Here is an 11,117-nt window from a genome sequence, read left to right as displayed (position 1 = left end):
ACATCGGATATGTTGTGAGTGGCCGCCAGGGCAGAACTAGCTAGGGGAAACAATAATGTCGTCGTCAAACTCAGGTGACTGTGTTTGGTTGGTGTCTAGCAAGGGTATGTTACTTGCACGTTGCTATGAAAAATCATCTTAGACATGTCAGATCATATATGTAATTTTTTAAACCACACGATAAAAAAGAAGTTCAACAACGGTTCTGCCTGATGATCAACTCGTTCAGCTGGAAATTAAGGTGCAAAATATCTGTCTGACAGATAGCTGGTACTTGCTCTGCGTCGACGCCATTCCCAAACAAGCAGAGATACATTCCGGCAGCGGATGGGCCAAATTAACAAAGGACAAAGCGATTGACGTGCTTGAGATTTCAGATCTCCGAAGATACCAATCAATCCAAGCGGCCGCCAAAAGCGTTGTGGTTGTCCCGGAGGCCGGAGCTACCACGGTGCCACCAGCTAGGTGGACTATAGATTCATCTGCCAGAGAGCGATCGCCGTCGTTTTCAGCTCTCCCTCTCTCCGAGTTGGCCTGCCACCGGGCCAGGCAACAACGTGTCAGCTAGAATCCAGATCACATGAAGGCAAGAAGCTAGAAGCGGCAGCGGGGGAGAGAGCCCGGTTCTTCGGTCAGTGATGCAATCCCCTTCTTCCCAACCTTACGGCTAGTTTAGAAACCCTATTTTACCAAAAAAAAAATTCTATTTTCTAAATAAAAATTAGTTCATTTTCGCTTTCTGTTTTTCAAAAAAAAAGTTAAATTTCTCTTACGAAAATAGAAAATTGGTTTATTTTTTTTAGAAAAATAGAAATTCTTTGAGAAAATGGAGTTCTAAAACTAGTTCTTAGTATAAAAAAAACACATGTGTATCACTATAAAAGTTTCATTAAAGTTATGACCATTATCTTTTAAAAATAAAGAGGGTAAGAAAAGACAACTAGTGTTAGGTGTTTTTATAGCTATTTAAGATAAATTTTGAACTCTGTAAGTGTAGTACTCGTTATGGGAAAGAAAGCGAGGGAGTAGTCGAGTAGTAGGTGACAAAGATGGCACTAGAATAGCTCGAGCTATCGCGATCGGTTGAACCGGTAAAGGTTGCCGATTTACCAAGTCTCACGGCCAACGAAGAACGACCCGACGGGCGCCGTTCGTGCCACGGAGCAGGGACCCGGCCGGCCGGTGCCGATGGACGACGGTCGTGGCTGGTGGGTAATAAACCGCAGCCACCACAGCGGAACCGCGGAATCATCCAATCCCGATTGCAGTTGCAGGTCCCCCCAGCCAACCCGAGAACAGAATAGAGAATACGTAGCCTTTTTCTTGCTGGTCTCCACCACAAGATCGGAAAACCAAGTTGATTTCCTGACGTAGCGCGCGCACGTACACACTGCTGCGAGCCTGCGACTAGCAGAAGCACAGAGCCCAGCCCACGCGGGCACACGCGAATTCGAAGCTTTTTTTTCGAAGTTTCGCTGCAGACACACACACACCCAAAGTGGGTGGAAAGTGGAGGCGGAAGGGGAGCAAACGGAAGGTTTGGGTGGAAGAAATTACAAGGAGACTAGATACTTCTTCGATCGTCCGGACGACATCTCGCTTGAGGAAACTGTACACTCGCTGGCGGACGCAAACACGCTGTGCTTGGTATTTACACGCGCACGCCGGCCGGCCGGACGACCGGCGCCGGCTCGTCTCGCCGAAGAAGACAAGTGGGGGGGATGATTGGGAAGGAGGCCGTCACTCCGCCGCAACCACCGCCGCTGGTCGCGCGCGGAGGCTCGGGCTCCGCGGCTGCCGCAGCATCTCGACCAGCGACTCCGCCTGCGCAATCGGGGGAAAAAACGGAAGCGCATTAGTTTGCGAGTTAAGCTGAGACGGGCGAATTGATTGGATATTTCTGTTGAATGCGGGGAATAATGCGAGACGTGGCGTGTGTGTGTGTGTACCTTGGTTTTGAGCTTGGTGCGGGCGGAGGAGGACTGGGAGAGGGCGACGAGGGGCGGGATGGCGCCCTCGCGAGCGACCATGGTGCGGTAGACGGCGTTGTCCTCGCAGATCTGCAGGAGGCAGAGCGTGGCGATCTCCTTCTGCCGCGAGGTGCCGACCTCCACCATCTCGACCAGGACGGGGATGCCGCCTTCCTCCACGGCGGCGGCTCGGCCGTCCCCGGAGCCCAGGAGGGAGTGGAGGACGTACGCGGCCTTGTCCACCATGCCGGACTCCGGGTCGGCCATGAGGTCCAGCAGGGGCCGCACGGCCCCGGCCTCCACGGCGCGCTGCCGGTTCTCGCGCGCGCCGCTGCAGAGCGCGTACAGCGCCGTGGCGGCGTCCTTCTTCCCCCGCGCGCCGCCGGTCTCGAGGAGGGAGACCAGCAGCGGGAGGGCGCCCGCGCGGCCGATGGCCGCCGCGGAGGCGCCGTCGAGCTGGGACAGCCGGAGCAGCGCGCACGCCGCGTTCTCCCGCGCGGCGGGCGACGCGGCGGACTTGAGCGCGCGCACCAGCGGCCGTATCGCCCCCGCCTCGATGATGGCCGCCTTGTTCTCGTCGCAGAGGGAGAGGTTGAGCAGCGCCGTGACGCCGTGCTCCTGCAGCAGCGGGTCCGCGTGCGCCAGCAGCCTGACGAGCGGCCGGACGCCGCCCGCCGCCGCGATGCGGACCCGGTTGTCCGGGTTGTGCTTGGCCAGCAGCCGGAGCTCCATCGCCGCGCGGCGGAGCGAGTCCAGCGACGGCGACGGGCGCTCCAGCTCCGCCACGAGCGAGGAGATGGCGTCCTCCGACGCCTCGGACGCGCAGGAGAGCAGTAGGCGGTGGATGCCCGCGGCGGGCGTGAAGGAGAGGTCGTCGCTGCCGCACTCGCTGAAGGGCTCGGAGCAGGAGGAGTCCCCGCTGTCGCTGTAGCAGCTCGTGCTGCGCCGCCGCGGCGAGGTGGACGCGTCCGACTCCATCCCCTTCGGCAGCCTCGTATTGCGCGGCTGGTCTAAGAGCTGGAGCAAATGCCGGAAGGCGAGGCGAGGAGGAGGACGGCAGAGGAGCCCGAGTGGGGAATGGAATTCGGTTCTTTGCGTTTGGAATTGGATGGGGAGGCGGGCGAGCGAGCGGTGGCGACGCGACCAGCGAATGAAATAGGGATGGGTCGGGCGGGGTTAACCCTCTCGCGTTAACTAATCCACCCTTTAACTTTTTTGTCGGCTTCATCCTCTACCGGCAACTGCTGCCGTCAGATCCATATCGACCGGTGCTTGTCCGCCTCGTGACGAGTCCAATTGTGAGACACAGCGTGGGGCGCCCCGCGCCCGCCGTTGGATCGTGCCTCGGCAGGGGACCAGACCGCCCGACGTGACACGTGAGATGGACCCCGTCCGCGCGCGTGCGTACGGGCGAGGGGTGCACGTGAGGGCGGCAGGGCGCTTGCGGGTCGGGACAGGTCCACGTTGGCGTGCACCACGCTGGGCTGTCTCGGGTGGTGGGCTGGCAGCTGGCTACTGGCTTACATGGCGTTACGGCCTTACCCTTACGGGCCCGCATAGCAGTGAGTGACTCGCCTGAGGAATCCAACCTATCCTTTACAAGCCAGCATGGAGCGTTGTTGAAGCTCTGGTCTGGATTTGGCAAAGCATTGGCATTCCAAGCCGATAGATTACCTGAGATGCAGGGAGACTACAGTGTTAGCTAACTGACTCAACATTGTGTAGTTGGCTACTCCTCCTGTAGCACCAAATCGCTGCTTGGAGTTGGAGTTAAAACTGTTTTTTTTTCTTTACTAAGGGGAACTAATATCTTTTTTGTGCTGTACAAATTGCCGTAAAGTGTCAGGCTTGTGGGGGCACAAAGTGCCACGAGGGAAATGCGATTCTGATATATTACTGTACTTGCTCTCTACTGTACGTGCCCAGTAGACCAGTAGGCCATAGAATACGAAACTACCAACTGGCAGCAGAAGCATTCGCGGACTCGCGGTCGTCTGAAAATCCCACTTAGCCCAAGATCCTACGCGTGTTCGGTGTTCCGATTCCAAATTACTAACCAATGACCGAGAACACAGGGCCAAAAGTTCACGCAACCATTGGGGTCTTTTTTGCTCGAGAACAGTTCCGCTCGCCTCTACCCAAAAGGGATCCAGCCTCCTGCACGGGGAGAACGTCTGAAACGACCACGGGCCACGGCGACCACCAAGGCACCAACCATGGATGGGTGGAGGAGCCATGGAGAGCGAGAGCAAAAAGCGACTAAGCGAGTGAGCCTTTTGCTCGCGTCACTCTACAGCGAGGTGAAGAAAGTACACCGCGCTTGACCAATGACGAGAAGAAGGGAAACAACACCAACGCAACGCCAACCAACGCGGCTGTTGCTGCCGCACGTACTCACACCGGGCTCCTGCCTCTTTAAAATTGATTTGTGTATTTGACCTTGTGCGCTTCTGCCTCTGCGAGGTGGCTGCGTCACTTAGCACTAAACAGCGCGGCATCCTTCCTCTCGAGCCTTGACTCCGACTGACTCAATGGAAATGGAGTGAAGCGGTGCGTAATGACTTCTCAAAGGAGATAGCTCTTTGATTAATCATCGCCTGATTCCCATGGTTGCAGCTATTTCTCTCCCCCCCCCCCCCCTTTTTTACTGACTGACCAACTGTACTCTGTTTGACTTCGAAACCTCGCAGGTTATGTTAAATGACAAACAGATGTCTCTGGGTCTTGTCTCGCCATGGCGGCGCAGCACTCGCGTACACACAGGGGTGGTAATGTATCATGATTTAAATGTTTCTCTATAAATTGCTAGGGTTCTAAATTATGATCCAAATATATCATGATCCAAGTGTTTCTTTATTTCTATTGAATAGAAATAGAATTCAATCCTAACACGATCTGATCCTTACATTTTATAGTGTAAAATTTATATCTCATTATTAACCATACTTACATGGACGTAGGGCTGGACTAGACAAACAACTCTGACAGCGATCATGAATTACTACAGGAGTCCTGACATGGGAGATGCAGTGGATTGATTTCCCTGTTCATATCGCAACTGAGGGCAAGTATGGTCATATTTAATATATGGTCTTTTGAAATGTTTCTAAGATATCGATTAATAAAATATAAGAAATAGACTCTTCTATTGTTTTTTAATTGTATTTATGATTAAAAACTCAAAATTCTATCATACTGTCTTTTATACTTGGAAAACTGATCTATACTTTCAGAATTATACCTGCCCTAGCAGTGGAGAAACTAGCCCTCATGAAGGTAACGTTCTAATTCCTTTGAGTCACACGAACTTCCGGAAATTAGATAACGCTCTTTGTATTATGGCTGCTTTAATCTACTACTAGTACTTATGCCATTATTTGTTACAATAACCTACATAGATGAGATAGTATATCCTGCTGAAACTTTTTTTGTTGCGTGCATATAACCGAGGAAGAGCGGAAGACCGCCTCTATATCCTGGGAATTTTTTTTACATACCGGATATAAACATTATCTTTTACAATCCCTCACATCTATCACTCGGAGACCCACAAAAACAAACCAAATTTACAAAATAACCTTTTAGTAATTTATTTTTTCCTATTTATATAGACCAACAGCTGATGTATGTGAGGGTCTGTAAAAGAGATTCTATACATAGGCTCTGTTTGGCACAGCTGCTGCTTGTTGAAAAGCAGCTTATCTGATAAGCTGGTGAAAAGCAGCTTCTGCTTGTTGGCTGCTTTTAGTGTATTCTGATAAGCGGCTGCAGAAGCTAGCTGTTTGGTAGAACTTCTGCTTAAATTTGTGAAAAAACTGAAAATAAGTTGTGCCAAACAGGACCATAACGTATGTAAACTATATCCTGTACCCTCGACCCGAGACACGAGAGGCTTCGAGATAGAACCCGAGCAAAGCAAATTCACCTGGGTGCCCCGCCGCATTCGGCCTCGTCCACATCCACATCAGGCCTAAAATCCTCCAAATTGATTGGGCATTTGGGCTCCCTTGGTTGGGCCGCTGGATGCAGTCTGCTGCAGCCATCGTAGTCCGCACGCAAGTTAGAAGTTACCGTGCGGTCCAAGCCGCATCACAACCGGGAGAGCCCGGAGGCCATACGAGACACGAGTAGCCCTAGATTTGGCCGCTCGAATCGACTTGCTCCCACTGCACGCGGGCCCGTGTGCGGGCGGGTACCTGCCCGCCAGCCCGCAACGACGCGGTATATCTAGCCACGGCCTTATCGGGTCACACCAGCTGACAACCAGACGCGCCAGGGTTTCAGGCTTCCACGAATCTCCCCGCCGCCCTCAATTCCCCTCGGCGCCGCCGCCCTCAATTCCCCTCGGCGCCGCCGCCTCCTCCCCTCGCTTCGGTCCTCGGTAAGGAACTATAACCCAGATCCTTTCTTCCTCGCGGCGACAGGTTCTCACAGCGCTGTCGATTCTTATCGTTGTGTGGTGGCGCGTAGTGGTTCGCGAGTCTATCGGACCTGATCGGGTCGCGCTTGCTTCGTAGTTGGTTGACGAAATCGTCAAATTCAGTAGCGTTAAGGCGGTTTCGTCTGATTCGGTCTAATTCTGAGAAGATCTGCTGTCGCGATTCGAGATCTGCTAGGCTGACTGTTCTCCGTAGTTCCTTAATCTGTCCACGAGTTGTTAGGTGTGTGTATTTTGTAGATCCGTGTTGTACTTTGTATTGGTAGCCGAAGTTTTTGCTTTTTGTTTGGTTTGATTTGTTCAGTATGCCCGGAGGATGTGAGTGGGGATTTTATAGAAACACTAACTAGTCGCTCGATAATTCTTTGTGGGGTTGGGGCGCGGTAGGAGGAAATATTTTTTCCATTCTGAGTTAGTGAATTGTTGTTTTTAAATCTCACGTTATAGCACAAATGTACATATCTGTTAGAGTGCTCATAGATCTACGCAACTAAGCACTGAGGGAAAGCAGTTGTCTAGTTTGATTGCTACATTCAAGTTACTTTTGCCTTGCTTGCAAACTGCACTGTGTCCTTAGTAATTCATTGCCCAGATGTTTTTTTTTTATTTAGGATACCTTTGTTTTTTATGACCTGGCATTGTATTTGAAGGTGGAAATACTTAAAAATGTTCACTTAGCAGTTACTATTTTGTCACAACTCTAAACACTAATGACTTCTTAGTTGCACAATGGGTGCATAGTTGTTAAGGCGTCCCCAAGGCGACGCTTAAGCGTCGCTTAGGCGGTAAGGCGCCCCGGCGACGTAAGGCGTCCTGTTCGTCTTACTCCTGCTGGCGAGTGGGAGAGGCCACTGGTGGCTCCAACAGCAGCACGGCGGCTCCTCCAACAGCGGCTTCATGGCTACTCCAGCAGCGGCGCTGTGGCGGTTTCTCCAGCATCGGCGCGGCGGCTCCAGAGGCTCCTCTAGCAGCGGTCAGCACAGGAGAGAGAGAGAGGGAGAGGGAGAGGGAAAGACGCCAGTGGGTAGAGAGGGGGAGGTGGCTGGGTCTCTGGGAGTCGGGAGTGAGGCGGTTGGGTCACTGCCTCGCTGGGAGGGGAGGAGTCGGGAGTGGCAGCTGGGACTGGGAGAAGATAGAGAGGGAGAGGTCTGGGAGAGAGAGGGAGAGAAAATGGGCTTAACCTATTTTATTGCGTAGTGGGCTTTTGGGCTGATTTGTAGGCTGGGGGCTAAGTTTTTATTTTTCTTTTATCTTTTCCTCGTTTTTATCCTAAATACTTTCTCAAATATCAATATTTTTTATATTTTAACTATATTTAAGGCGTCGCCTCATCATACGCCTTATCGCTTAAAAGGTAAAAAGGGGGTCAGTCGCCTTACCTCGCCTTGCCGCCTTGACAACTATGCTTGGGTGTTACGTTGGACGTTGAACATTGTATGTACTAGTAGGAGATGAGCTTGAGTGATCTTTAAGATTGCTGTATACCTGAATGTTACAGCATTCCAAGCTGTCCTAAGCTAAACTATAATTAATTGTGGCCAATGTTAAGGTCAAGCTTTGTATTAGTTACATCTTATCTAAGCTGTTACATTTACAACTTTTAGCCAGATCTCCTTAATTTATTGGCTGATGCATGCTAATTGATTTCTTTTGTTTATATTTCTAAAATTCTTTTCATTTGTGATTACAATTTCCAGATAACTAGAAGTGGTTTCTTATATAATGGCAATGGCCTGCTGGACATTGCATAGTAATTTGAGATTGAGATGCCTACGAATGGAGCACAGACTTTTTCTGATCACATTTATTTGAAACCTTACTGTTTTGGGGCCTTGAGTGGTTCACTGTTAGCACTGAGGAACCATTGCTGGCAAACTATTTGTCCCATATTTGATTAGATCTTCTAAAGTTGAATATTTTCTTTAGTGGATTTTGTGTGTCATAAATCTTTAATGATGTAGTCTTTATATATAGGCTGATGTTGTTTGTTCTTTTATTCCGAGTCTGGATTGTTAAAGAATGCTACTTCCATTGAAGTAATTTCACTCGGCCAAGATTTATTGTTTACATAAGTGCTGTTCTGTTTTTTGTTTGCGTGACTAATTAATTTGGATGTCAATGGTTGTCCAAGTGGGTTGTGAGGAACTCAATTCATGACTTAATGTTAACCAAAACAAAAGAGGGATGGGATAGCTCCTAGTGCAAATATTTTTAGTACGTTCTCTACCGTTGTTTCTTTTAAAGTTGTCTCCTCGAATCTCATTTCTTCTGGTTTGTATGATTTTGTGGTCTGCAGGTTAGTTAACCATCCAGGTTCTGTCAAGATGTCTGATAGCCATGAGACTGACAGGAACATTGAGATTTGGAAAATTAAGAAACTGATCAAGGCATTGGAATCAGCCAGAGGCAATGGCACAAGCATGATCTCTCTAATCATGCCTCCACGTGATCAGGTTGCTCGAGTGGCTAAGATGTTAGGTGATGAATATGGTACTGCTTCGAACATCAAGAGTAGAGTTAATCGTCAATCTGTGTTGGCTGCCATCACCTCAGCTCAGCAGAGGTTGAAGCTCTACAACAAAGTGCCTCCTAACGGATTGGTTCTGTACACTGGAACTATTGTTACTGAAGACGGAAAGGAAAAGAAAGTTACTATTGATTTTGAGCCATTCAAGCCTATCAATGTGTCACTCTACCTTTGTGACAACAAGTTCCACACTGAGGCTTTAAATGAGCTCTTGGAATCTGATGACAAGTTTGGGTTCATTGTTATGGATGGTAATGGTACTCTTTTTGGCACACTAAGTGGCAATACCCGTGAAGTGCTTCACAAATTCACTGTTGACCTCCCAAAGAAGCATGGTAGAGGAGGGCAGTCTGCTCTGCGTTTTGCTCGGCTTCGGATGGAGAAACGCCATAACTATGTCCGCAAAACAGCTGAACTTGCTACCCAGTTTTTCATCAATCCAGCTACTAGTCAGCCTAATGTTGCAGGATTGATTCTTGCCGGTTCTGCAGATTTTAAGACTGAGCTGAGCCAATCTGACATGTTTGATCAGCGACTCCAAGCCAAGATACTTAATGTGGTTGATGTTTCGTATGGTGGCGAGAACGGTTTCAACCAAGCTATTGAATTATCTGCTGAGATTCTAGCAAATGTGAAATTCATTCAAGAAAAGAAGTTAATTGGCAAGTATTTTGAAGAGATCAGTCAGGATACTGGGAAATATGTCTTTGGTGTTGATGACACTCTGAAGGCTCTTGAAATGGGTGCTGTCGAGACCCTGATTGTGTGGGAAAATCTGGATATCAACAGATATGTGATCAAGAACAGTACTACTGGGGAAATTATTATAAAACATCTGAACAAAGAGCAGGAAGCTGACCAGAGCAATTTCCGTGACCCATCTACCAATACTGATCTCGAAGTTCAGGAAAAAATGTCTCTCCTGGAATGGTTTGCCAATGAATACAAGAAGTTTGGTTGCTCGCTGGAGTTTGTGACCAACAAGTCTCAGGAGGGATCCCAGTTCTGTAGAGGATTTGGTGGCATTGGTGGCATGTTGCGCTACCAGCTGGATATCCGTTCTTTTGATGAGCTTTCTGATGATGACGATGTGTATGAAGACTCTGACTAGCAATCAGCCAATCTCATGCCAGGGCTGGCCCATGGAAGGACGCAACAGCTCGACCTCGCCATACCTACGCAGGAGCACACGAAAAGCAACTGTAAGAATCCATCTGTGTCAAGATATATGTTTTCTGCATCATTCCATACTATTTATGTTTGACTATTCATCTCGTTTATTTGTAAAGATATATGTTTTCTGCATCATTCCATATTATTAAAGTTTGACTACTATTCATCCCCTTTGTTCCAGATCCAAGGATTAATGGGCATGGGCCAGCGTCATCCTCTTCAAGAGGAGCTTAAGACTAAGATGATTTTGAGTCACAATCATGGGAGTAACGTGACAAGAAGATACCCTACTATATCACAATTATTCCAGTAATGCGTCGAGAAGATACCGTTGTTTAAGTGCACAAACCAATACAGTGACGTGCCAAGAAGTTACCGTATTTTAAGGATGTTTAATTTTCAGTATTCGTCGGGGTAGTACTGTGTCAGAAACTTATTTGTACCTAAAAAGGCCAAATATTGCCGTTGCCTTGGTGCTTTATGCTATGTTATCGTCTTTTGTGAGTCTGTGTGCTAAGGTTGTTGCTTAATGCTTTGTGACTCGCAAGCTGCTACTCTTGCAGTTTTTGCAACGACGAAGCTATGATATGGAGTACAATTCTGTGTCATCATATTGCCTCTTGCCATGTTTTCATTTTCTGGTGCAACTTGTTTTGGATCGTTGCACCGGGGTCCTTTGCATTTTTTTTCTAACCTTGCACAATTGCCGTTATGTTGGCAATGTTGACCTGTTATGCTAAGGCACGGCCGTAGGGACTTCGACTTCTTACATTTGGAATATGAAGTCGGGTGGACCTTAAGACGTCTCGGCCTTTTTCCACCCTTTTAGTACCTGAAACTGGGTAGTGTTTCAGGAATCCGGCTATTTTAGATGGAGGGTTTGGTTTTGGGAAATCGATCTGTTTTACATGAGATGATGCCCCTGTTTGGATCGGCTTTTGGAGCCGATTCTGGCCGGAATAAGCGCTTCGAGGTTCCAAACGCATCGCTTTTGGAACAGCTTCTGTGC

At 48.9% G+C, this 11,117-nt stretch overlaps 1 protein-coding gene and 1 pseudogene across 2 annotated transcripts; one reads left to right on the top strand and one right to left on the bottom strand.

Annotated features, from left to right (window-relative positions):
- Positions 1-1,322: 1,322 nt before the first annotated feature.
- LOC100281873 (exodeoxyribonuclease V) lies at positions 1,323-3,117 on the bottom strand. The gene is made up of 2 exons (NM_001154793.2): positions 1,950-3,117; positions 1,323-1,824 (listed from the first exon to the last, which is right to left on the bottom strand). The coding sequence occupies exons 1-2, from the start codon at positions 2,946-2,948 to the stop codon at positions 1,741-1,743; spliced, it is 1,083 nt and encodes a 360-aa protein (NP_001148265.2). The 5' UTR covers positions 2,949-3,117; the 3' UTR covers positions 1,323-1,740.
- Positions 3,118-6,251: 3,134 nt separating this feature from the next.
- Positions 6,252-10,715, top strand: LOC100272775 (eukaryotic peptide chain release factor subunit pseudogene; annotated as a pseudogene). Its single transcript, NR_158588.1, has 3 exons — positions 6,252-6,351; positions 8,705-10,137; positions 10,290-10,715. The product of NR_158588.1 is annotated as a eukaryotic peptide chain release factor subunit pseudogene (transcript).
- Positions 10,716-11,117: the final 402 nt, after the last annotated feature.

The sequence above is a fragment of the Zea mays genome, chromosome 2, assembly GCF_902167145.1.
Source record: "Zea mays cultivar B73 chromosome 2, Zm-B73-REFERENCE-NAM-5.0, whole genome shotgun sequence".
In the NCBI taxonomy this organism is placed as follows: Eukaryota; Viridiplantae; Streptophyta; class Magnoliopsida; order Poales; family Poaceae; genus Zea; species Zea mays.
This window is presented reverse-complemented; position numbering and strand designations above follow the sequence as displayed.

What these genes read in the sequence shown, in the direction of transcription:
- LOC100281873 (NM_001154793.2), bottom strand. Translation starts at nt 2,948, where the DNA reads ATGGAGTCGGACGCGTCCACCTCGCCGCGGCGGCGCAGCACGAGCTGC. An exon ending in GCACCAAGCTCAAAACCAAG is followed by an intron (nt 1,825 to 1,949) that starts GTACACACACAC and finishes CCGATTGCGCAG; the next exon opens with GCGGAGTCGCTGGTCGAGAT.